Below are 26,347 nucleotides of genomic sequence, written 5' to 3'. Positions count from 1 at the left end.
CAACACTGATCCCAGCCTCTCTCTCCAGCTGCTCTGGAAGCAGCAGCATCGGCCCCTGCCACCCTTTTGGCATAGCAACGAACTCCCGGCCGGGGCCATGGAACGGGAAGTGACTTTGGAGGTGTGTAGGAAAACAGGAACTGACTTTAGGAAACGGGGGGCCGTTTGTTTGCTCTGCATCCCTCTGTGAGCGGCCGGTGCCTGACACGAGCCGGGAACAGGAACCCCGCCGTGGCGGAGGGCACAGAGCTGACGCTCGGGGCTACCAGAGAGGCAGAAAGAAACAGGCAGCGAGCGGTGACTGGGCGTTCGCAGGTCACACGCTGGAACGAGGGAGAGATGTTCCTTCCAGAGAGGAAACGCGCTGTGACAGAGGGACAGGCTCCGCGAGGCACGCACGTGCTCTCGCTCGCATACCTGCAGCGGATGGGCGCCAGCATTTCCACGCAACCCTCACCCCACCGGGACGTGGGCAGCTAGATGAAATGCCCCACTAAAAACAGGCATATTCCAGAGATTTCCTGATCAGCCTGTGGCTCCTGTAGCCCCTTTCCGGGAGCACAGCCTGCTCTGCAGGGTTTGACCGGCCTCTCCAAAATGGCTCAAGCAGGAGCCCTTGGAAAGGGCCGCAGGAGCCCCCAGAGTGGAGCACGAGTGTTCCCTGCGTCTTCCCCAGCTGGGTGCCCCCCGTCTGGCAGCTATCAGGACGGGGAGCAGCACGAACCCTCCTCCGCAGTCAGCACCAGCAGGAGCCTCTCGGGACACAGGGTAATTTCTCAAAGACGACAGCTCTCCCTCGCCCTGGGGCTGGTGCTGCCTGGTACTGCAGAGTCCCGGAGCTGGGAATGGCCAGGCGATGGTTTACTTTAGAAGCCGAGGTGTGATGCCCTTCCCCAATCTCTCTGCTGGGCTCGTTTCCAGGCCGCTTTCTCTGGCCGATCGTGATGGACCCGGCCGAGGGCTCCCGTCTCCGGCTCCCCCCTCCCAGACGGGTGTGGGGAAATGGCCTCACCTTGTTCCGTCCCTCCACAAACTCCACCCAGGTGTCAATGCTCTCGATGGGATTCACTGCGTCCTGCTGCGACACATCTTTCCAGTCCTTGCACTCGGGCATCCGGTCCCGCTGATGGCGCCTTGCTGCCCGGTGCCTGCTATTGCTAATCCATCAGCCAGGGAAAAGGAGAAAGAGGAGAGAGATGGAGAGAGGGTTAGCTGGGAAGAAGCCGGTCAAAAATAGCTTTTGTGTCTGAGAATGGATGCCTCTGTTCTCCGACTCTGCAAAATTTCCTGGGTCTCCTGGTTACACGGTCCTATGATGCTTTGCAAGGGGCTCTGCAAGCACCAGTGAGCCCAAGCGCTCCCATGCCATCAGTGAAAGTATTTATCTTTAGATATGAAAACTGAGGCAGAAAATGGGTATTGGTGTCCCAGGCAGGGTTTTCACCCCCGGGCCTGTGGTTTCATCCTTCCCTGCTAAGGACGGAGAAAAGCAGAAGTGAAAACCACTCGTGTGTGCCCAGGGCAATTCTCAGTGCTGGTTTGCTCAGCGGTGAGGCCTTAAACCCATGCTGGGACGGTGAGTCAGGGTTGTCTCAGCCTTGCTGGGGGCTGGCCTAAGAGCAGAGGGTGCAGCACCCATGGCTGCACCTGCTGGCTCTGCTCCCGCAGCAGCCAGGAGGGAAAAGCCCCAAGTAGAGATGCTGATGTCTCACAGGGGCTTGGTGGCACTTCCTCAGGGCTGAGGCAGGAGAGCAGGGAGAAGAGCCCAAATCCGCCAGGGAACGGGGACACTGCAGCCTGGGGGCAGTTTCTGACATGCAGGTGGAACGGGGAGATGCGGAGGGTTTGCCTGAGATCTGGGCTGAGAGCTGCAGAGGGAGAGGGCTTGCAGTGGTGGGGAAGCAGAGGGAGCTGAGCCGCCCAGTGCCGGCAGCGCCGGACAGAGCGCTCGGTGTGGCGAGCATGCCGGTGAGCTGTGTAAACAACAGGAAGCCCAAAAGAAGCCTCCTGTATCCTCTGGAGCTACATGAGGCAGAAACACGGCGGCCTTGGGAGACAGTGCTCATAATTCATGGGCCCCGCTGCTTCCTGGCAGAGCTGCGGCACGCTCGCATGCGACGAGGAATGCTCCGGTGTCCTTAGCTCGGCCAGGGCCGATGCGGGGCTGCACAAGCCTGCCTCCTCCGGGCTCTGCGCCAGTCTAACCCCCCGCCCCCGGCATCCCTTTTCCCTCTCCCTGCAAGATCCCAGTTAAAGGCCACTGCAGCCCTGCCTGGTGCTTCCCAGGCAGCGGGCACGCACCCTTCCCACCTCCCCGCCTGGCACTGCTTGCACAAACGCTCCCCCGGCAAACCGCCCTGGCAGCCGGTGGAGATCCAGCACTCCCCCCGGGTCGGTAACTTCCCTGCATGCAGCAGCTCCCTTGCCCTGCCTGCGAGCACTTCTGCTTTCATCATCACCCAGCAGAAGGTGAAGGACCAAAAACCAGTTGCATCTCAGGGCAGGAATGGGCAGAGCGCTGGCCAAGGAGCTGTGATACTTTCCCCTGCAATCTGCTTCAGCTTCCCCACTAGCACAGTGACAATAATGACACTCAGCCCCGACAGGCAGCCCAAGGGGGCTTTGCCCCTGGTCATCGATGCCATTACAGATGCTGTGACGTGTGGCCAGGCCACCAACATCCCCTGCCAAAAACAGATGGCTGAGGAGGCAGAGAAAGCTGCAGAGGCACTTGGTGTCAGGAACCAACCAGGCTGGGTAAAAATCCCACCCGCAGCACAGCAAGTGTCTTGGGTGGGCTCTACTCTACCTCGCCACGTTGGGGCTGGGAGGGCTAAACTGAGACAGGGTCTTGGACACGGCCGCAGCCACAAGGAGCCAGAAAGGCTGTGCCTGGCCCCTGCCCTGCGGCCCCCCAGCTTGGAGGGCATCTGGCACTCTGGAGCACACGGATGCCCACAGCCTTTCCCCTGGTGGTGGTGGGAGAAATGACACTTACAGGCTGCGTCGGGAGAACATCCGACAGGGCATCCACGGCCTCCACTGCCACTGGATCACCTCCGGCGCCGGGATGCCATAGACTGTGCAGGTGAGGGCCTGGGGGCTCCTCCGGGAGTAGATGCTTGGGGAAGAAGCTTCCTTCTCATGGATGCGCGGAGGAACTGCAAGCATCAGAGCAACAGTGTCCATGACCAGCCCAGGCTCGGCTGCTGGGTCTCCCCAGGCCAGGCACAACCCTCCCCGGGCCTGTCTGCAGAGAGACTGGTCGCTAAAGCATCACAGCTCTCAGGGCAGCTCCTGGGGAGCTCAGGCCACACAAGGCAGAGCAGGTTATACTTAGGCAGATTCAAGTGATGTCATTTCTCCTTCCTCTGCAGGACGTCACTGTCTGGATGCTGCACGACTCAAAGCAGTGCCTGGCAGCCCCCAGCACAGGGCTGCAGAGCCTGCAGGGACAAATCCCCAAGCAACAGTGCCCTTCCACCTCTCCTTGTGCTGGCAACTGGATCTCATTTGACAGAGACTGGTTTCCACCAGGCAAAAACTCCCTGGGAGCTGGTGGGCACCCAGAGGACTGCTCCAGCTCCAGACTCCATGCATGTTGCTGCTTCCCTGCCCTGAAGTCCCCATCAGTCAGGATCACCCTCAGCAACAGCCCTGACTACAGTTGGGAAACAGCCACTGAGCAAGGGCATTGCCTGCCTAAAGAAGGAACAAAAACTTCAGTGTCCTCAGCCCCAGGCCTGTGCTCCAGTATCCAGGCCACAAAGAACCAGCCTAGACATAACTGGAGCATCCCTCAGCAATGAGGGAGAAGAAGATGTAGGTACCAAATGCTTTAGGACAGCAACAGGCGCTCTGGTCTCGGAGCAGCCCAAAGGCTGGGGCCGTGGGCTCAGTGTGCTCCCCCCGGCCCCATCCCTTACCATTGACGATTAACTGGAGGCTGATGCGCTTCTCCAGCCCCGCCAGCCTGTTCCGCAGAACCAGCGTGTACATCCCGGCGTGCTGCTCCGACACATCCTTGATCTGCATTGAAGATTGAGATTGCTTGGGAATTAGCTTCCCGTCCTTGTACCTGCGGGGAGGCAGAGAAAAAATGCAGCCACGGGGAGGAAGTGTCCCACCAGCAGCCGGGCAGGGGCTCGCTGGCCCCTGCCAGAGCACATCCAGAGTGATAGCCCTGGGGACCTCTCTGGAGGGACTCCCAGGCCTTCCCAGACTCAGGTACAGGTCTGTGCGCTGTCCCGTATGGATGTGTGCTGGGGTTGGGGAGGTTGTGCTTCTGCCTTGAGCACTGCTATGCCTGTGCAAAGCCCTGGCAGTGGCGTGAGGGAGCCAAGAGCTCCCAGGTCCTTGCAGCCCTGGCGGGCACGCAGCATGGCATGGTGCACAATCAGGCCCTCTCCCTCCAAGAGCTCCACTGCAGGGGTGTGAGAAGGGCTGCTCCCATGGGAGCCCTGCTTGGCCTCTCCAGACAGTGCAGAGCTGCAAACCCAGGCCAGGACCTTTGCAGCTTCTCTCTCAGACTTCACCTTCCCCCATCCCAAGGTGTGCTGGTGAGAGCCACGAGGGAACACACTGGGGACAGGGGCAGCCCCTCCATGGGTGGGAGAAGGCAATATCTGGGATGACCTTGGGACCTAGCAGGGAGGCTAGGCTAGGCTTCCCTCCTTGGCAGCGGGAAGGAGGAGAGGGGGTGGCTCAGGCCAAGAAAGGTGCGTTACCACTGGAAGTCTGGTGGGGGATAAGCCACGACTTTCACTGGCAGCTTCACGGCTTCGTCTCCTGCGGTGGCTTCTATCACTGGACCCTTCCTCCACTCCACGTTGATGAAGGGCTTTTCTGCAAAAGCAGAGCCGAGCATGGAGGAGAGGAAAGCACAAAGGGACACGTTATCACCAAGCTCAGCTGCTCCCCACAGGGCCAGACAGTGAGGGCCAAGGCCAGCTCGGGTATTGCAGCAGCACAGACAAAACTGACTTTTGCCACAACAACGACGAAGTCAAAATATCTGAAAGCCCCTCTTCTCCCCTCTGCCTATATGCCCTCCAGCCCCTCTTCCACATCCCTGTTCCCAGCAGGCCCTCTCCCTGGAGCAGAGGGGAAGGGATGGAGGCAGCGGCAGGCAGTGCCAGGCAGGCGAGGCTGGTGTGGCCAGCTGCTAAGAGCCAAAGAGCTCCCTCTGACTTGTCACTGTGAGCCACTGGTAGACCCTCTGCTGTGTCTTGGGCCAAGCACTTCCCAAGAGGTCTGGGGATTGCTCTGCTCGCCGCTTGGCTCTCAAGCCAGCTGTGAGGGAGCAGAAGGTGCCGTACCATGCACGATGACGTCGGTGCTCTCCTCCAGCATCTGGGCGCCGTTGGTGGCCGTGCATGTGTACTTCCCCAGGTCCTGCTGGCTCACGTTCTGGAGGGTGAGGATGCTGGAGAGCTCCGTGTGCGTCTGCAGGGACCGGCGCTCGGGCTCCATCACTGCCCGCTGCGTCTGGCAGGAGACAGCAGAGGGAAGTGGATGAAAGACACATTGAAGGGACAGGCCATGTGGATGGGCTTCTCAGGCTTGTGCTTCTCACTGCCCAGTGCTCGCCTCTCCCCAGACATCCCAGGCAGGTGACTCTACCAGTGACTGCCATCCTCGGGGATGGGAAGGCAGCAAGCCCTGCCCTGACTGGCAGCCCAGGGCTGGGTCGCAGTTCAGCACAGATTTTGCTCTGACCCACAGGCCAGTAACCAAGCTGGAAGCCCTGTAGCTGAACGCAGTGATGAGCTTGGGGAACTTCCCTCTGCAAATTTTCACAACAGCCTGCCTCTACCATGCAGCAAAAATGCAGTGGGGAAGGGAACCACTTGCAGGCTCTCGGTAACCAGGTCTGTGAGGCTGGAATAGTTCCTGGCAAGAGGAACAGTGAAAGGCTTGGAGGGGATGACTCGGAGAGGGAAGGCGTTCAGTGCATAGTGAGCTGCTTTGTTTGCTGGTACCTGTTTGCCAGGGTAAGTCCACTGGAAGCGGACGCCGGAGTTGAACTCAGCCCACACTGTGCAGTTGAGGACCAGCTTCTCTCCCACTAGCAGCTCCGTGGCTTTCTTGGGATACAGCTGGATGTCATACAGCTCACTCCCTGATGCACAGGAGGCAAGAAAAAGGCATTTGTGATCTATTTACTCTTTCAAACTAGATCTGAATACTGGAAAGCAGCACGAAACACATTAACAACCCGGGAACCTGCAGCTCAGACTGTGCAGTCACAGGAGGCTGGGTATGGCCTGCTACTGCTTGGTGCATCTCAGCCTGGTACACAGCAGAGAAGATACGAGCATGATGCAGAGTCTACTGAGCTAGGCCAGGACCATAACAATCCTGTGAGACACCCTGGGAATACAGCACTGGGGAACTGCAAAGCCATCCAGACTGCCCCCATGTATGCTCCCAAATCCTCACCTGCTATGTGGATGATGAAGAAATTGGATTTGAAGACCTTCTTGTCGATGACAGTCTCGCACTGGACGAACAAGGAGTCTCTGATCAGGTGTGTGGGTACCTGCACCCCCTTCTTGTTGTCCCAGAAAGTGCTTTTCCCATCAGGGTGGATGAGGGAATTTTGCTGGAAAAAAGCAACATTTTGCCAAATGAAATGAGAAGGTAACAATATTCCCATCCCACCCCTTCCTGGCTTCATGCTGGCTAATACGGCCCTTTTGTGGGAAAGAAAGATGCAGCATCATGCCATGCCAGTCTCCTGTCTTCCCACCAGAGTTTGTCATCTAGGAATTGCAGCCGCCTGTGTGGCCCCGAGCGGCTGTGTCCCGCACAGCGAGCCTCACTGTCTGCAGAGCAGGCCAGAGACTTCCAGGAATGGAAACTGATAGTGATAGCTAAGGAAACCGGTGCTGATGTCCCAAATGTAAGCCCCAATAGGATGAATGCTGACCTTGGATAGTGTCCTTCCCGGGCAAGGGAAAGGCCCCTGGCCCCCAGAGTGTCCCTAGAGGCCTTTGTACAATAGTAACACTCATCCTGGAAGGATGTATTTGCGTTGTAAAAAAAAAAAAAAAAAAAAAAAAAAGAAAGAAAGAAAAAAAAAAAGAAAAAGGTATGCTGATAATAGAGCTGTTTTTAGTGATCAGCCCCACTGCTGCAGCCTCCTCCCTCCTGGGGATGTCGACCACCTAGAGGATTTGTAGACAGACACCAGAGCAAACAGGGGACGCTGTGGGGAAACGGGATTAAAACAAAGTCTTGTTTTGTTTCACAGAGCTCCAGGGAACAGGAGCAAGGCTGGCAGGAAACCCACGGGGTCTGCCCAGGGGAACTGGACAGCACAGCTTCAACCAGCAAATAAAATGAGGAAGCCAGTGGCTTGTACTTTCCATGGAAAATGTATCCCATGCATTTTCCATTCCTGGCAATGCCTGTCCCGCTTCCACTCCGGCAATTAAAAATGCACAACAAATGCACTGCAGCTTGGCCCAGGGCCACGTGCGGCCGAGCTCTCACCGAGATCAGCGTGACGTTAAGATCGGGGATGGACACAAGGCATGGTACCCAAGTGTTCTCCTTCTTGCTGATGAGGAGGGTTTCCGGCTTGTTGATAAATGGCTGTTCGAAATCTGAGGAAGAGACATGAAGAAAAGAACAACTAAACAGAGGCAAGAGAAGAACGGGGACGAGGGAGGAACCAGAAGAAAAGGAGGCTTTCTGGCTTTCATAGACACAGCCCGAGCTTGCCAGAGGGAGTGGTGCTGAGCTGGATGGCCCGATCTGCGATAGCCAGCAGACACCCCAAGCTGGGGAATGCAAAGGGAGCAGCAGGGCAGGCGCTTGGGCAGGCCGGTTCCTCCACACCGAGCATCGGGCCAGCCGAGCAAGCAGCACGCCTGCACCATTCGGGCACTGCTGGAAACAGCCTCCCCCTGCTTGGCCCCCTCAAGGTCTCCACCTGGGTTTGACCCAGGCCTTTACGAGCAGCCGGTCTCTGCTTGAGCTCAGCCCCTGCCCAGCTGGTGCCTGCGCGTGGCCCCACGTCGGCGGGCGGCGCGGGGCTGTGCCGCCCTGGCGCAGGGGCCGGCAGCGCGACCTTCCAGCGGGGAGGAAGTGATCCGCAGCGCATTGGTATGCAGATGTCATCCTGCAGCGATCCCGGCCAGCAGATAAACAGATGAGCCGAGATTTCCAGGGCTGCCACCCCACCGCCTCCCAACTTCTGCAAGTGCAAATATTGACAGGAAGAGCAAAACCACCCAAAATTAATCATGGAAATGACTTAGCAAGTCCAGCGGTGTTGTGCTAAACCTTCTCCATGCAGGGCATGCAATGCAAGCCCCCAGAAGCAAACGCCCGCAGAAGGGGCTGCCCCGTCCCGCTCTGCATGCTGCCTGCGCCCAGCGAGACAAGCCCCCATGGGGCTCCACAGCCAAGGGGAGTCAACAGCAGTATATAAAGGAGCTCTGCCATGGCCCTGACCCATCATGCCAGGCATCGTTCAGACAGCACAGAAATAACCTGACCCCAGAGAGCTGGGGAGCTAACGGGGTGGCAGGGACGCCCTTTCCCAGTTCTTTCCCCCTGGAAAGAACTGGTGAAACCAAGATACAAAACCCACTTCTCCCCCAAACCATGGTCAGCCAGAGAGCCTGGGTGAGGCTTATCTTCCAACTCCTTGTGTCAGATGCTGCTGAGGCACTTGCTCACCTGACTCCTTGGCAATGCTTTTCCTCAAAATTAGTATTTGAGTTTGAGTTTTTTTCTACTCTTTGGACACTCCTGAACAGGGAGAGCCCACCAGGCACAAAGGAGCAGCCACCAGTGTTGACTATGTGGGACAAAGACAAAACTGGAAGAAGAGAGAGCAAGCTGCAGGGCCACGAGGCCTTCCCACATCACTGAAGGACAATTCCTTCTGAAATACCGTCCCCTGCCTGCCCACTTCTGCAGAGCCACATGCCTTCATGGGCTGCTGTACATCGAGACTGGTCCCTAGTGTCTCCCATGCCTGCTGCTGCCAGCCTCCTTCCTCTGCAAGAGTAAAGTCTCTCGAAACGTCTATCCAGTACATGGCCACGATCGGCTTCGTTTGTGGAAACCGTCCCTAGGTGAGGGAGTTCCATAAGGAGGTGGTGGGTCCCCAGCTGGGAGACATGGGACTGCCACAGGGAGCTGCTGAGGGAAATCTTACAGCTTCTGGTACACTGGGGATCAGACTGAATGATCCCAGCAGCCTTAACAGCTACTCTTTATTCACCCGAATCACAGTTAAACTATTGATTTGAAGGGACTGTAGTGTGAGGAGGACCATTTGTCCAGCCTGAGGCCTGAGACCCTTTCTTCTCTACTATCCAACCCTTAAAGCTGCCCATCTAAAATGGCAAGTCAAAGATGAAAGTAATAATGATCTCCATTTGGAGATCCTGCTATTCAAATCATGTTGGGCCCAACACAATCCAACCTAGTGCTCACATTGTTAAGTGCATAAGAGAATTCCTTTAATTTTTGGTATGTAAAGCTGTTGCTTCAGTCATAGTCATGCTGCAAAGGCCTACTCTGGCTCAAGTGTTTTTTTCTACAGCTTAAGGGAAAAAAAGCCATGCATAGGGAACATGTTGGTCAGCTGTCCATAAAAACATGGACTGTGCAGAGAAGCTCTATTTTTATTTTCTGTAGCTTTTTGCTGCCACAGGATTGCTATCCTCTGAAATCTCAAATACGTTTCTGAGCATAAACACATTCTTCTCTCCTTTCCTGAGCCCGGGGCACGTGAAAGGGAGGAGGCACAACTGCCAGAGGTGAGACCATGAGGTCCCCTCCAGGCTCAGATGGTAGCCAAGAGCTAACTGATTTACTGGGCAGGCCCTGCTGCCAATGAGTTTGTGATTCATGCACTAACTCCCTGCTCTGACCACATTGCATATTTTCTGTAAGGCTGTTTTAATGGGTCGGATGGGAGTAATTTAGCATCTTCTTCATTTATATATGCTAAGCCTTATGAGATGGGGGATGTACATATCCTATTCCACCCTGACGAGGCATTCTGTATGTTTACAATGCTATCTATAGAGGTAAGAGAACACACACCTAATCACACACACAGGAAATAAGACATATGTGTGGAGAGTTCAGCTGAGAGCTGAGCTGCAGGTAAAACACAGAGGAACCCATTTTTCCAGCCAAACACAGATATGTTGTTCCTGGCAGTTCCACCAAGCTCTTAACATGAGAAATGAGGTTGATGGCTAAATCTGTGGTCTGATCATGCTGTCTCCGAACATCCCCGACACTTACATCAGCCCTCCCAAGCTCTCCAGGGACAGCTTCACATTGCAGCCCAGCTGAGCAGGAACAGGCACGGCTTTATCGGGAGGTTCTGCAATGGCTATGGTTACCATATGCCTGGGTTTTCCTGGACATGTCCCTTCTCTTGCCTGGAAAGTCTGTCCCGGAAGATCTTGTGGTTTCCTGGATGTTTGATAGCCATAAGAGGGCACAGCCTGATTGAAATCAGTGCGAACACATGCTGCATAGCCATGTGCACTGCAGTGCTGTGAGGTGTTGGCTGGATCTGTTGCATGCACACTGTCCACAAGCACTGTGAGCAGTATGCACCCTGAGAGTGTGAGATTTATTGCCCAAAAACTACACCGCATGTGCGCCCTTCCTGCCATTGTAAACAAGAGAGCCATTAGTGAGCTGCAGATGAGGCCAGGGGTGAGAGAAGGTGGCCAAGGGGATAGAGAAAGCAGTGTTTGCTGGATTGCACATCATGCCTGACTGTTCTGGGAGATTTGAAGGCTGAAATTAAAAAAAAATGGAAACCCACATCCAATTTGAAGGCTGAAATTAAAAAAAAAATGGAAACCCACATCCACAGACAAATCAGGCTCTTGCAAAAGCACACCCTACACGTAAGCCAGGTAGGTGGTACTCATTTTCTGCCGTGTGTAAGCAGCTCTCTGCCTCCATCCTGACGCAGCCCTCAAGAGCAGTGTCTGAGTGTCCATCTCCAGTGCATGGACATCTCCTCATGACATGCCCGGGGTGCAGGGAAGCTCTGTCCAGCTTTAGGGATGGACAGCAGAGCCCATGGGAAGATAAAGCAACTGCCCAAACAACCACAAACCCCAGTTCCTCGACAGCAGCTGCCCAGCTTTTTGTGATTTGCCTCTGTATTTTTCTCTCCAGAGTTGCAGAGGCAAATTTGGCTATGCCCTGGACCTGCTGAAAAATGTGGGCTGGATGTCATGACCTGCCTGGCTCATGACAACTGCACCAACTAATAAATGGCAGTGGAAAGAGAAATAGCTCAGCCAACTGTTTCCAGGGGACAGCGCTCATTTGTCTTGCTCCAGCGAGCTGCTAGCAGCATGGCGGGGGAGACGGTGGACGAGGAGCCCCTGGGGCACAGGGAAATGGAGCATTGGCCCTGAAGCTCCGCAGCCCTTTGCTGAGCTGAGGTCCAGGCTCCAGAACTGGTGGACAGCCCATCTCCTCAAAAACACACCTCGTAGCGCTACCCACATGGGCAGGCCCTGCTCAGGCAGCACGGAGTGGAGGTACGTGGGGCTGCCGTGGCGGGGGGCCCCAGGGCCATCTGGCACGGAGAGGAGGCTGCACATGGTGGGTATGCACCGCTCCTCCTCTCCTCTCCCTGTCCAGAGCTTTACGGAGCATTATTGTCCCCATCTCTGCTCCACCACTAGCGCCTCTCAGAGCCCCCAGCTGCCCAGAGACTAACTCTTGTGTTTTTTTAGCGGTCGAGTGTCTCCGAGGCCCGGCTCTCGCTCCTTAAATTCCTGCATTCCAGCCTGGCTGGAGCGATGCCCCCAGGCCGGGAAGTAAATGAATCCCGGGCGCTGCTGTGGTCCCCTGGAAAAGGACAGATATTGATTCCTTCGCAGCATGGGGAGCCGGCCCGTGGCAGCTCGGCTCTGCCCTGCTGCCCTGGGAAGCTGAGGGCACGTTGGGCTTTTTAATCTTCCTGATTTTACGCCGGTGCGTAGGCTGCCCCTGAGCTCCCCCAGCCCGAAGGCACGCACCGCCGGAGGGCTTTTACCTCGGACAAACACGTAGGCGCTGACCGCCGTGGTGCCCTCGATTTTGGCATCGATGTACTTGTAGTAGCAGCGGTAGTAACCCGTGTCGTTCGCCTGGGTCTCTGTCAGCACCAGGACTTTGCAGTACGGCTTCGTGCCGGTCCCCTCGCAGTCGTCTTCCCGGATCGCCCGAGCGCTGCTGGGGGCTGCCGAGGCCACGGACTCAGCCTCCTTCTCCTTCCCGGCGGGGTCCACCTTGCCTCCGGGCCACGACCACTCCAAGGGGTGCTGGCCTCTAGACACAGGAACGGGAGGAGTTAGTCACGGGCTGGACAGCATGGTCTGCCCGGGATGCTGGGGGTTTAACGGGCCCTCTGCTCCCTTCCCACATACCCCGCGTGGCTCTGGACGTGTCTGCGCATGTCCCAAGCAGCCGCCGCTTTGGGCCACAGTACAGAGGAACAGCCTTGATCCATGGAAGAAAAAGAGCATGAGGAGATGTCCACCAGCCTAATTCAGTGCTTGCCAGGCAAGCAGAGGGCTCATCCCCTTTCCTGGGCCAGCTCCCAGGGAATGCTAGGCTATAAGACATCAGTCTGCTCAAGGGCAGGTCTCCCCCTCCCATGACTTTGTCCTAGCAGTCCTGGTGCCAGGATGGGGAGCCACTCAGGGCCGTGAGGGAAAGGATCCATTTATTCTCTATCCCTCTCATTATTAAAAGAGCTCAGAGTTATTAAGAAAGCACACAGATGCAATAAGCTCCCTCGGCTCCGTGCAGCTGCTGGCTGGGGCTCTCGGTGTGATGAGCGGAGTGGGAAGGAGAATGAGGGAGGGAGAGCGGCATGGAAAGAAAAAAGAAAAGCAGGAAGGAGTCAGAGAAAAAGGAGAGCAAGGAGAAAACAAGAGGAGGCTCAGCTGATCGCCTTTTCTCCAGCTGCCGGCTGCATTTCCTTCCCTGCCATGGCGGGAGGGAGCTGGCAGACAGCCACCTGCCCCGGTGGCCTCCCCGAGCCCCTGCACGCTCCCCTGTCCGGCCTGGGGCCTCCACACGTTCCCATCTCTGCCGAGACGCACGCGTCCCTCTGACGGAGGGCAACCGCAGGGCCTGGTCACTGGCCTCGCGCGCAGCAGGACCGAAAGGCAAACAGAAAAGCCCAGGAACTGCAAGAACCCCCCAGACAGAGCGTGCATTTATATATAACCGAGGATCTTCAGAGCTGGAGTCTCGCCTGAGCACATGCAGGCACACGCGTGCACCATAACATGGCTCGCAATAACCACACTTGTTTACTACAAACAAAACAAGCTTTTATTCCATGCTGAAAGTTTCCCTCTGTGACATGGGAGCCTCTTTCAGAGAAAGGCCTAGTCCACGCTTGAAAGTTTGCCAGCGTAGCTCAAAGTCACTTAAGAACGTTCAAAAAAAGAAATGAAAGAAAAGACGACATCGCGAGAGACAGCTGTAGGGGCAAACATGGGCTTTTGTCAGCACCATTTGTTCTACTGGGGGAAACTGGATTCCTCTGTTACGCAAGCAGGGAATACACACGCTGGCATAAGCGGCGCCTCTGGCCGGGGACTGCCAGCGCGGCTCGGCGGGCGGATGCTTTTAAGCACAGCCAGGCCACGACTGTCACCGATAGCTGGGGACAGCAAGGAGGAAGTGAGATAAGGTGCCATCGCAGGGCACAATGGAAGATCTGCTCAGACACGGCGAGGACAGGATTTCTGTCCAAGCGCGGGGGGAAGACGTGCCCTTTTGTGTTTGTCTTTAGCAGACAGTTTGCCTTCCTGCAGACTTCACTCTTTTCCAGCTCGCTGCTGAGCTTGCGCAGACGAGCTTGGAGGCTACGCACCGCACTCCCCCTGCATCACTGGCCACCAGGGCTCTGCAGTGGTGACATGCCCCTGGGGACAGCCACGCAGCCCCTCCGACCCGGCTCGAATGTCTGCATGCACTAAAAATCCCGCCAGTGCCCGAGGCAAGACTAGAGCAGCAGCTCTGGTGGCTTGTCTCCATGAGTCACAGGGGGCTTTCTCAAAGGATCATAGTCTCACAAACACTTCAATAAAAACAGGACTCTTGGATTTTGCATTGTTCTCATCCTGGGCATGTACACGGAAAGGAATAGTAAATCTCATCGCCAAACTGATCACGCAGCAGCCTCTGCTCATGCCCTTTGCTGCTGTGCCCACAGCCCCGCTGCACAGGGCACAGACTGTGCCGCTGGCCCCGCTCTCGAACCAGGGGAGCCCCAAAGCCCCTTGCGTTTGCACAGGCATTTTCAGCGTTCCACATGGAGCAGGGTAATTGCATGAGTCTCCAGAGTTTCCGCTTTCTGTTTGTTTACCCACTGGGATTTTCACGCATTATCAGATCCACTTGTTTTACTAACCATCAAGGCTAGCAGTACCCGAGTGACACGTATTTATATAAACATGGTTCAGAGATTGGCCAACATAAACAGACCTGATGACCAGCCCATGGGTAGCTACAAGCTAAGGCGTTCCCTGCATCGCGCAGTACTCAACCAAATTCAGTGGGGACGCAGGAGGTGTCCAAGTTAGAGTTGAGTCCAAGTCAGAACTATTGGTGTGTTAAGGGGACCAGAAGAAGGCAGGGATGAAAGCAGGCCATGCTCACTTGGATTTATCTCCAGATCTACTCTCTGTATTTGGGAAAAGGTCCAGGCAGCAGTTTTGGGAAAGAATCTCAAAGGTGACAGATATGAGGAAGGGAACCGCCCAAGTTGTTTTCTTTCAGATCAGTGCTAGTGTTTCGCTAGGCAATGGAGCCTGCTGATGCCAACTGGAAACAGATGCACCGCAGGCTTCTCCGCAGCTGTTTTCCTAATGCTTCTCAGGACGGATGCTCTTCAAGGGAGACAGGGCAATTGGCACCACTTTTCTTCAATCCTCTTTGAAGCTCCCAAGCATGATACGACAGGCAAAGCTGTCCGTGGCTTTATGGCTTGGCTGGGATAAGACAGATCCCTCCCCGGAACCAGGAGGATGTTTGGTGCAGTCACACGTGGCGTAGGAAAATGCAGTGAGTACTATGGTGTGTCCCCGGACGCTGCCCCGGAGCAGCCGTGCGGGGGCATTGCCTTGTCCTTCGGTTCTTTCGGCCCCGCTGCAGTGCTCATTTCCTCCTCGGCAGCCAAGAGGGCTCCAGGGTCAAATACTTCCTTTCTGCCAGAGCAGGGCTTGTGCAGCCGCAAGCATCTGCAAATCAGCACTATTAACAAGTCACTGGGCAGTAAAAGACAACCTTGCCCTTTCCTTTCTAAAGGCCACGGCTGGATGACGCCTGCCTCTCCACCTGAGTGCCTAGCACCCGCAGGACGGGGTGGCTGGGGCCTGGCTGGCGCAGTCAGGACCGCGTCCTCCCGCTCCGGAGGTTTCTGCTGTTGTGCAGTTGGCTCATGTGGGCTCTGCTCCAATATTCATGAGCCAGAACAGCACAAGCTCTCCACTTCCCCTCCGGCGCAGGCTGCCGAGGGCATGAATGCAGAGATTCACAATATTCTTTCCCTCCTTTTCAGGATGGGAAGCTAATAAAAGATGCACTGTCCATGGGGGCATCAGTCCCTTCTCACTGCTCTGCCACATGCTTAGATCAAAACATCATTTAGGCTCTCAGCCAGCCCCAGCATGATCCGTATTTTGGGGAATACTTCACATAGGTCCCTGTCTGGACCTCTCAAGGACTCAATATGTTAGATGACAGAGGAACATGCCTGTATGTCCAGCCATTTGCAAAAGCAGAGACCCAGCACTGGGTGGCTCACTGCGTGTGTGCTCCATCTTTGGGTCTCTGTTAAGCATGCCCAGCTCCCATGTGCCAGAAGCATCCCTTATCCCATGGCCTGGCATGGGCTCTGGCCACCAACAAGGCTGGACAGGCAGCAGAGCAAGAGAGGGGCTGCAGCACTGCAGATGTGGGAGATCCAGGTCTGGCTGTCAGGGAGCCTGAGAGTGCAGCCAGCTGTGGGAGTCCCACGCTTGGTGGGTGAAGCTTGAAAGGTCCCCAGGGAGTCTCACAGGGTGGGTTTTGGACTCAACCTGCTGCTGCAGCGCTGCTTCAAGCGGGTCTGTACTACTGGCTCCGGGGCAGCTCGAAGAGCAGCCAGAGGACATCGTTCTCAAGGGAAGAGCAGGGTTGAACTGAAGCCACCTCCAACACGATGCTCAGCAGAGAGCCCCAGACCCTGGATTTGACTTCACAGTCAATTCTGCCCTGCCCTGCCCCACCACCTCTCCTTTGCCTTTTCTCTTGGTGGTCTGCATGTTTTTCCCTTCAGCTCCCATTAACTCAAGCCAGGTCTTCCCAGGGTGGGCCACGGTCCAGAAGAGATTGGAGATGCAGCTGGGTGTAATCAGAGATTTACTTTTTGTTCAAATAAAGTAATAGGGTCCCAGGGGCAAAATCCTCTCAAGACATTAAAGAAACACAAACTTGAGAGCAGAGAGAGAAGGGGGAACCTCTGAGCCATGCCATAGGTGCTGAGAAGACACTCCAGAGGTACTCGGCTAGCTGTGGGTGATCTGAAGGACACTGCACAACCACAGAGGAGCACATCTCAGGTAGCAGGGTGCAGTGGCAGTGGACAGCATGTAGACAGGGCACCATAACCTCAAGGAGGTTTCAGGGGCTGTAGTAGTGTTTGCAGATGGCCTTGCTGTTCTTTGGCTGGCAAGCTGTCTCCTACACAGCATCTGGGAGCCTTGGGTAAAGATGTTCCACCTTTACCTCTGCTGCGTCCATGCTGGCATGCTGTACGGATGCCAACCTAGTGAGCCTGAAAGATGAACCATATCTCCACAGCGGGAACTGTCGCAGTCAGGTGGTCTGGCGAGTCCAGGGAGGCAGGCACCTTGCCCGTGCTGCTGCAGCTTCCCCAGAGCAAAGGCTGCTGGCCTGAGAGTCCTCTGGTGCCTGCGCAGGGCAGGCATGGGCAGTGCAAACCTCTCCTGCACTCTTTAAACCACTTCCCATGTCGCTCCCTGGGCCACTACTGAGAAAGGTTGTGGTGTGATTGTGAGCTTGTTCAGAATAATTCTGCTGGATCTCCCTCCTACCAAGATTTCATCAGAGATCGTCAGCTCCCGTGTCCCTCTGCAGAGGGAACGGCCATGGCAGAGCACTGGAGTCCCTGAACTCCCTCCTCCTCCTCCTTTATGCTCCTGCAGCTACTATGGGACTGACAGAGTCCTCCAGCTCCATGGCTCCTCAGATCACCATATGAACAAGCCCACAACTGCTTAGCTTCCAAGACCAAGTGAAATCAGTTCAGTACAGCCATCAACAACCTTTTCTCTATCCCTGTCCCCTGGCTACAAATTGATTCACAGAGTGAGAGCAATGCAATCTATTCCAAGAAAAACTAAACATGTTTAGGTCAAGACATGAACCCAGTACCAGCCAAATTTTGCAGTAGTTACTTCATGGTCATCTACAACACTGAAAAATACCCATTCAAGGCCCATATTGAATGAATATCCCTGCTGGATACTGGAACTCAGATCCTAGGCATGGTTCCACTTTAAACTTCTGGAGGAAAACTCTAGATTTATTGGGAAAACATTGGTCAATTCCCCAGTTTGTTTTTTCTTTCCAAGATTGGGAGTCCTGCAGAGAACATGTCCCAGGCTGCAGCACCTGGCTTTATGAATCAGCTTAGACACAGTCTTCTCAGACCCACAGTCTCCAAAAGGCCAGGTGATTCCCAAGCTCCTCTCACAGAGTTATTCACCAGACCTAGCTGGGGTTTCTGTTCACCCTCCATTTGTGCAAAGCAGAGCGTTAAAGCAGAGCATTAAAACTCAGCTTCTGAGAAAACCTCTCAGCCCTTCACAGCCAGCACTGGCTGCAGCCTTACCTTCTCTCATTACTATTTCTCCATATCCCCAAATGGCCAGCCAGATTTACAAACCAGAACTGTGACATTAGCAGCCCCTGATGAGGTGAGAACAAGCAATGTAAGAGAAAGACAAGGAGACATAGGAAGCCAATTTCCCTAAAAAACTTACAAGGAACCTGCCTGGTCAGGCAAGTGTTTCTCCCTCTTCTTTCTGCCTGTAAAACTACAGCAGAGGTATCACCATCTCCTTAGAGACTTTTCCAGCTTCTTTTCCAATTAATTAATTAGATGAATTCACACTTGGTTAATGTGGTAGATTTGTAACCAGCTGTGCTAATTTGCAGCTGTCCTGGAGCTCAGGTCTCCCCTGACAGGCTCTCTTTGCCTGCTCCTTCAACACTTACCAGGTAAAAGCAGTTTGGGGAAAGCCACCCTGGATGGTGCCTTACCTGCAGGTGATGGTCAGTGTGTCCCCAGAGTTGATGACGTGCTCCTCCTCGGTGATGCTAAGAGTAGGGGGGGTCATGGAATAGCCGCTCACCAGATCTGCAGAGAGGAAGAAGAAGGGGAATGATGCAGACACCTGCTAGCCTGGGCCCACCGCTGCAGGCTGAGCTAGCTGGCCACCTTGAGCCCGGAGGGGGGCAAAGTCTGCTGAAGGAAACATGTTGTAGAAGCGCTGCAGGAGTCTGCTCCTACAAGTTAGTTTGATGCTGACTCACTGGGACAAAAGTGACTCATTTGCAGCCCTTCTGGCTTTAGCGAGTAGCTCTTCAGCAACAGATCGTGGGGCTGGGGCAAGACAGCTCCTGGGGGCCAGACTAGCACATGTTTTTCTAGCCAGAAAAAAAATTGGAAGACCAGAAACCAGGAGGTCCAGGTGTGGCCATTCCTCATGAAGTGGCTCAGGTTGAGCTTATTTGGACCATTGCTCTGAGATGATCTTATCTGCTATCAGGGGAGAGTCTGGCAGGACATTCCTCTATAGGTGTGTAGTTTTGCTGCAATTGGGGGAACAAAAATCCATCTGTACAGGTATCACAAATGCAAAACTCTTGCTTTTGTGCAAAGACACTCTCAGGAGCCAGCAGACGCTCATGTTCACTGAGTGTCCTACTGCTGGACACTCTTGGGTATGGGCAGTCGCCCAAAGGAGACCAGACCCTTGGGGCTTACGGCAACCCCCTTCCCTTTGCACCACTGCTGGACAAGAATGCCAGGAGTGAAACTATCCAGGCTCACAAGACAGGCAGATAAATACGTTATCATTCACTTCTTCTCCCAGCTTTTGTCTGGGAGAGTCCCACTTCTGATGTGTTTGTATCTCCGGCACGCAAGACACGCACCATAAGTGGGATCCTCATGGACAAAACATCTCGAAGTACTGGTTACTCTCAGGGACGTACCCGTTGTTTTTCATTAACAGTGTTGCTGACTGTCATTATTGCAGGATCTTTATCTTAAAACTCCAGCTTCTGGAGACATGAGATAATTAAAAAGAGAAGCCTTGGTGACTGCAAAAACAAGCAAGCAAACTAACCAAAAATAGAAGAAAGAAATCTGAAATGTGAAAATGTGACTCAGGTAGATGCTAAATGCTAAGGAAGAAAAGAATGCAGAAATATGTTCCCAGCTTGATTTTCTGAAGAAATATGTGGTTTTTGCAGCCACATTGTGTGTACGCATATGTCTGTCTCCTTCCCTAATAACATTTAAACCCATTTATCAATTTCAAAAAATCTGACAGGGAGGGCGAGGTCTCAAGGACATTATGTTTCTCCAGGTTTCACAAGAACTGGCAGCAGAAACACCTTATTCACATCTCTCCTTGACAACAGCGGCTGGAAAACAGCGGGCCTCCGAGACTCCCCACGGCGCAGCCACGCCGGGAAAATTTTCTCCGCGGGCAAGGCCCCAAACCCGGCTTCCCCCTTTCGGCCACCAGAAAAACTCATCTGGGAGGGAGACGCGACGCCAGGAGATGGTCTCCTGCCACGGAACGGAGCTGGCGGCCGGCCGGGGGCTCCCGCTGGCCAGAGCTGGCAGCCCTGTTCGGAGGGGCAGGTGCTCCCACTCCGACATCGTTTGAAGGTGACGCGACAGAGCAGAGGGGACCAGGCGGGTCCCCCCGCGGCAGACGAGGCGGGGGCTGGCCCCCGTGGGACGTGCCGAGAAGCACCCCCGGCGCGGGCGGCCCTGTCCGCCCTAATTGTTTTCCACTTCCTTCCCGCCTCGGAGCGGCTCCGGGGGCGGCCGCCGCGCGCTGCCCCACGGCTGTGGCGGGCCTGCTCGCCGCCCCCCACCCGCTGACATCTCCTCCGCGCCCCGTCACCCTTTTCCTCTTCCTGTCGGCCGTGGCAGCCGGGGCTTTCCTCGCCGCGGCCTCCCTCACGCTGCCGGGCCGCCCCGGCCCGTGCCCATGGCACGCGGGCCCCGCGCCGCCATCACCACCGCGCTGGGCCCCTCCTGGAGACGCGCTGCTTCCACCCACTCGTAAACAATGAGTCAACAACAATAGGAGTGGGGCGTAATTAAACAAACAGGTCTTCGTCATCTGCTCCGGGCCCTCGGCGCCGGGGCGCAGCCGGGAAGGGGACGGGCGGCAGATGAGGGGCGGCGCGAGCGGGGCCGAGGGGAGCGGGGGCACCCCATCTGCCCGGGGCCACCGCTCGGGGCCGACGGAGAGAGACGCCGGGTGTCACATGAAACACGTGCCCTGCGGTTGCGAAAATAAACAGAACACATTTTTGGTAAAATGCCTGAAAAACACCACAACGTTTACTAAAAAAGACAATAAAGGCGGGGCGGGGGGGAGGGGGGATCTGAGGGCTAAAGCCGTGTTTCCTATTAACGCCGGACGTATTTATCCCGGTGTGAATGCGGCTCTCCTCGCGGCCAGGCCCAGCGCCCGGGAGGTGTCTGGAGGCTTCCCCGGCACTGCCGCCATGAGGGAGCAGACAGGGCCTTGCTATGGGGCCAGGGGCTGCTCTCACCCGGGCCGGTGCCTCGGGCAGCGAAAACAAAGCTAATCCCCCCAAATCCCTGGCACGGCAATCTCCGGGGCTCGGTGCAGCTGAAAAAGATGATGGGGGCCCCCGCAGGCCTGGTGCTCCGGGGAAACGGGACCGAGGACTTGCAGCCGCCTCTCTGTGACCGCCAGGCCAGAGCAGCCCCCGCCGCGGGCCCAGGGGAGTGCGACGGCCGTAGAAACGCCTCGCGGCCTCACCTCACGTGCCGCAGGCAAACGGCGCTGGGGGGGCGGAGGGGAAGAGAGAAGCGGCACGGCCCGCGCAGGTTGTGGGATTCCTGCAGATGCATCCTGTCCGCAGCCCTCCGCCGGCGCAGCAGGAAAAGGAACAAACGCTCCCGCCGAAAGGCGGTGCGGAGCTGGGGACGCCCGCCGCGCTCACGCCCACTGCAGAGCTGGCCCGCACGCCGATCCGGCCCTGCAAGACCATTGCCTTCCCCAAAAAGCGTTCTCCGTTGCACCGCTCCTCGGCCGGAGCCACGCCGTCACTGCCCTCTCCCTCCCCGCGGAGGTGACGGACGCCCGGCCCGGCCCCATGCCCCGGTCTTGGCGCTGGATGTGGCTGATAGATCTCTGCTAACCGACGCGCAGATGGTTTGCGTCTCTGGCAAACCTCTGGGCATGAGGGAGATGTCTCAAGAGCTTCGGGCACCTCATCTCCCCAGGTCCCTCCTCCTCCACCGCCAGCCCCAGCGACACTTTATCTCCTCGGCCCTCCAAGCAGAGCTGACTCTCCCGAGCGCTTTACCATGCGGGTGACAAATGTCCAGGCACACGCCACGCGCCGGGGGAGGAGGAGGAGGAAGGACGGCCACCACAGCACAAACACCCCTACGTGCCCCGAATCGCGCCCGTGCGCAGACAGCGCGTTCCTGTAATTAAAAAGGCATGCGGCAGCCCCGCTGCGCTTTGTTTTTTCAAGACGGTTTCCAAGCAGGTTGGCAGCAGGATGTTAAAATAAACAGAGCTGGAGGGATGGGACGCGGCGAGAGGAAGCTGGATCCGGCGGCCGCTCGCACCTTGTCCGTTTTGGGGGAAGTGCGTTTCCCAGGCGTTTTCCTAGCCTCGATCTCCCGGTGCGCCACGCGGAAGGGGCCAGGCTGTGCCAAGGTTCTTCTCTGCATCGCCAGGGACTGATTCATTTTCTCCAGCCTCCCTCACCCTGTCCCACCCCGCTTCTGCCTCCCGAATCGCTGCCACTCTCTCAGCATTACTGGAGCTGGAGTAACCCATACGGAGCAACGTGCTCCTCAGCCCCAGCCGTCATTGCTGCTCCTTGTCCGCCCAGGACCCACTCTGCCCGTCCCCATGGCCCCCGCTCTCCCTCCTGGCTTGGCTCCTCTTCCCTCTCCTCCCTGTCCACCCGCAGGGCTCCTTGTGTCCCCCCCGTGCCATGGGGCCCGCAGCCGCCCTCACCGCACGACCCAGCCTGCCCACCCCAGCGGCGCCCTGGGGCAAATGGCAGGCTGGGAGGAGGAGAAGAGCCTCCTTTTCCCCCAGCAAAGAGCTGCCCTGACCCTGCTACTGCCCCCGTCCCCGCTTTGCTGTATTCAGGCAAAACCCCCCAGTCGGTGGGCATGCCTGCAAACTGAGGCAGCAACTCCAGCTTTGGACAACACGGTGTACAAACGGGATTTCTGGCAGATTTATAGCAGAGGCCCTGCTGCCCAGACAAAGTCTCCAGGAAGGAGCCCCCTGAATTCATCCCCCGTCCTGTGCAGAGGGGAGACGGGGCCTGAGCGACCCTCTTGATGTAGAGGAGCGGACTGGGGCGATGGCAGGATATATTGCTCTGCCCTCTGCATGCCTCTCCTCCGCGTTTCCAGGCCAGCCTTGTCAGGATTAGTCGTGTTTCGCAGCGAGGCCCCACGTGCGTGATCCCCCTGCCCCGCAGGAGCTCGCCCTGGCATGTGTGGGTGCGATCTTTCCCCCTCTGCTCTGGTTGCCTCTTACCCACCTGCCCTGTGCTGCTAAGAAACCCCTGCCCCGGGGTCGGGCGTGGGGGAACCTGCGGTCGGCAGCGGCCCGCGGACGTACGGGAAGTCCGCATGACGGAGGCGAAGCCGGGCCAACTTCCCACCTACTAGGCTGAAGTTCCCACACGGAGCGACTCCCCCTCGCCTGCCCAGGGCAAGCATCCAGCCTCAGGTCGGAGCGGCAAAGCGTGAGCATCACGCGAGGACCGGGGGAGCTGGCAGGGCAGCAGGGGGAATTTGGACACACAGCTGTCATCTCCTCCTCTTCCTCCTCCTCTCGCTCGGCAGGACAGAGGAAGGCTAATTTGGAGAGAAGTGAGATCTTGCACAAGGCTGGGAAATGACCAGCAGTCTCTGGCCGCCGTGGGGATGAAACACCAGATGTTTTCTCTCCAGCCTGACAGCGGGCAGGGTGAGCCCCGAACCACGGTGGGAATTTGCACCAAAATGGAGCAGGTTCTGCCTGACAGCCCACGCCATGGGGCACTGCGAGGGCGGTGCTGGGAGCAGCCTGTGGTCCCCACGGGGCTGGGGGAGACACAGGCTCTGCACTAACAGGCTCTGCAGGCAAGGTGCAAACAGGCTGAGATGCAACTGCAGTGCAAGGAATAATTAAATTAATAACAACAATAATAGAAAGCAGGAAATCCCAGAAGAAACTACGCACTTGCACAAGGTGCAAAGGAAGCAGGTCTTTTCTGCAGCTTTTATGGGGTTCATTAGACATGGTCCCTGTCCTGCTCCCCAGGGTCAGCTGGTGCTTCAGGCAGCTGCTGTCCTGGAAGGGGTTAATCACAGGGACTCTGCTCCTCGGTGCAGGATCAGTCCCTCACTTCTCTGCTGCTGCGGTGAGGAGCTGGCACCTCCATCCCACCCAGATAGCCATGGCAGGGGCTCAGCCCTGGTCCCCTGCCCCTTCTGGGGCACTGCGTCCTGTGAAAGCCGCCAGACCAGGCAAAGGGGAGGGTGAAGATAGAAGTTCAAGGGGGGCATGATGGATAAGAAGGGGATGATTTCTGTCTACCTAGGCCTGCAAAAACCCCAACAGATATACACACCTATCTGAGACCCCACAGAGTCGTAGCACCTCTTCAAGCACCATCTCCAGTTGCTGAAGAGGACAGACATTTCTGGGACTGGCAGAGGGACGCTGACGGGGAGCGCTGTGCAAGTCCACAGCCCGTCTCTGCCCCCGTGCACCCTGCAGTTGGCTGTGCAACTCCTGCAGTGGCTCCTCAGTCCGCGAGGGGTGACGGTGCCACAAGCAGATCTCTTCCCGCCTCTCTCCTACTCGTACTTGCTCCTCAGGACCATTCCCCCGGGCACTGCGTGACTAACCCCACGAACCAAGAGTTTGTTCAGTCCATGAAGCAACACCTTCCCCCTCCGACAGCAGACGATGCCAACAGTGAGACACCACTCCTCCAGCCACCAAGATCCCATCCATGGATCTCAGCACTTAAATGTCATCAAATCAAAGTGAATCTGTGCTCTCACCCTTCTGTGAGGATATTTCTAAGGTATTAGCCTTTGCTCGCTTCAAATGGGGCAGGCTGTCCTCCTTCAGGGTAGACAAGGGACCAGTAATTATAGGAACTCAGTCAAGATTCACAAAACATAGGGGGAATGATCACTGTCGGGTGCCTTGCCCCTGCTGTCCAGCACCAAAATCATAACAGCCCACTGCCTCTACCCCAGCTGAGACACTCGTGGGAAAGTCAACGTACGGAGGCCGGGAGCCCCAGCAGTGTGCACACGTGAGACTGAGGAAACCCACACGAGGGCAGAGTAAAGGGCAACTAGGGCTGGTGGAAATGCTTTTTTCTTAGGACCTGCCTCAGAAATTCCCCAAGCTGCAGGGCAGTCCCACAAGCTGGGCTTTCTGCTCTGCCCTGGCCATGCCACGAGCTCCCTGCGCCCCCGGGCACGGCACAGCACAGCAGCCGCGCAGCCACGGACCTGGCCCAAGAGCCACATGCTTTCAGCCTGAAAGGCTGCTCCAACCGCAGTGCGTGTCCCCTGCAGCTCTGTCTAGCCTCTCTGTGCTCATAGACTTTAATTAACCGTACCTTCCCTGGCAAGGTGCAAAAATCTCATAACCCCCTGCACTGATGGGGAACGAGGCAGGGAAAGTCATGAGCCCTTTGGGCTACTTCAGTGTTTGGCCTTTCAAGCCTGCGGCCTCACTGGGCAGACAGAAACCAAAAAGCATGAAAGCAGCAGCTGCTTTTGACCACTGTGCTCATGGGTTTATCCCACATCCCGGGGCAGAACCGCAGCCAAGCCCAGCACAAGAGCCAGTGCTGGCACGGGACCCTGGCGCCGGGAACGGCGGGCCTCTGCCCACACCTTGCCTTCCCAGCTACCTGACCCAGGCTGTCCTGTGGAGCTGAGTTATCCTCGTGTCCTTCAGGTACCTCCTCAGTGCCTCCAGGCAGGGATTTAAATCAGAGTATTTCACAAGGCAGCTGCCTGGAAGCAGTGGAGCACGGCCAGCCCCGATACCTACACTACACTGCCAAAGCCAAGCCTGGAAGGCAGATCCGACGCCTCGGCTGTCCGCCGACGCGCTCCGCAAGGAGCAGAGACGCTGCAGTGCTGGGTCTCCCTGCCAAAGCGGAGCCTGCGATACTTGCTCTCCCACAAGGAGGTGAGGGCAAAGCCTTTCCCAGGCTGCAGGCAGAGCACAAAGGGCTGCCTCTGCCCTCGGACCGTGCAGCGACAGTCTGCAGCACAGTGCCCTCCCCGCAGCCCGTGATGCCACGGACATGGGCAGCTGCTGCACGCCTCTGTGTTTTTGGGGGACCGTGCTCCATGGCTGCACCGCTGCCCGTGCTGTAGAGGCAAGCGGTGGAGCACACACCAGGCCCTGCAGCATCCCAGAGCTGCGCGGGCTCCGTCAATGAGCGCCACTCCGGGGGTGTCCATCTGTCTGCCCTCCTCCCTCCCCGCTGCAGGAAGCACTATCTCATCGTGGCCCTGCCTTGCTCCAGCTTGGTTTCCTGCTCCATCCTGCCAGGTTTACCCTGCTTTTTCCTCCTCCCCTCCCCCTGCCGCAGGGCTGTCGGGCCATGTTTGCATTTCTGTCTCCTGCTGTCTTTCCTCTCCCTCCCCCCGGCCGCTCGCCCCGTACTCCATCCTCCCCAAGAGGCTACGTCCTGAGCCAAAGTTAGCCTCGGTCAGGTAGCCGCATGTCCGGCCTGGAGCAGCGGGTCAGCCGGGGCCACCCTGCAGACCTCCTCCAGGATCTGTGCTGTCAGCAGCCTCCCCGGGCCCCGGGGGAGCCGCCGTTTGCTGCTGGCGGGCGGCGAGGGATGCTCCGCGCACATCTGAGAGCGTGCGCTTCCCCTTGGCTGCCTGCGGGCCGCCCGCTGCCGGCCCACCCTTTCTGCTATTGGCAAGGGGCTGGCCAGACGCTGCTTTGTTCGCACCCCGATTCCCTGAGTCGCTGGG

The 26,347-nt window shown here is 56.8% G+C and overlaps 1 protein-coding gene across 3 annotated transcripts in view; it reads right to left on the bottom strand.

The window, feature by feature from the left end:
• FLT4 (fms related receptor tyrosine kinase 4) overlaps positions 1 to 26,347 on the bottom strand; it is a 61,344-nt gene that overhangs the window by 19,966 nt on the left and 15,031 nt on the right. For all 3 annotated transcript variants that reach the window (XM_064521050.1, XM_064521051.1, XM_064521052.1), the window contains exons 2-11: positions 18,340 to 18,436; positions 12,047 to 12,321; positions 7,498 to 7,610; positions 6,442 to 6,604; positions 5,982 to 6,121; positions 5,319 to 5,487; positions 4,728 to 4,845; positions 3,927 to 4,078; positions 2,999 to 3,161; positions 1,013 to 1,157 (exon numbers count right to left, since the gene is read on the bottom strand). In XM_064521050.1, the coding sequence (XP_064377120.1) occupies positions 1,013 to 1,157; positions 2,999 to 3,161; positions 3,927 to 4,078; positions 4,728 to 4,845; positions 5,319 to 5,487; positions 5,982 to 6,121; positions 6,442 to 6,604; positions 7,498 to 7,610; positions 12,047 to 12,321; positions 18,340 to 18,436 (1,535 nt within the window). The remainder of the gene's footprint in view (positions 1 to 1,012; positions 1,158 to 2,998; positions 3,162 to 3,926; positions 4,079 to 4,727; positions 4,846 to 5,318; positions 5,488 to 5,981; positions 6,122 to 6,441; positions 6,605 to 7,497; positions 7,611 to 12,046; positions 12,322 to 18,339; positions 18,437 to 26,347) is intronic.

This window comes from Dromaius novaehollandiae, chromosome 15, assembly GCF_036370855.1.
Source record: "Dromaius novaehollandiae isolate bDroNov1 chromosome 15, bDroNov1.hap1, whole genome shotgun sequence".
Classification (NCBI taxonomy): Eukaryota; Metazoa; Chordata; class Aves; order Casuariiformes; family Dromaiidae; genus Dromaius; species Dromaius novaehollandiae.
This window is presented reverse-complemented; position numbering and strand designations above follow the sequence as displayed.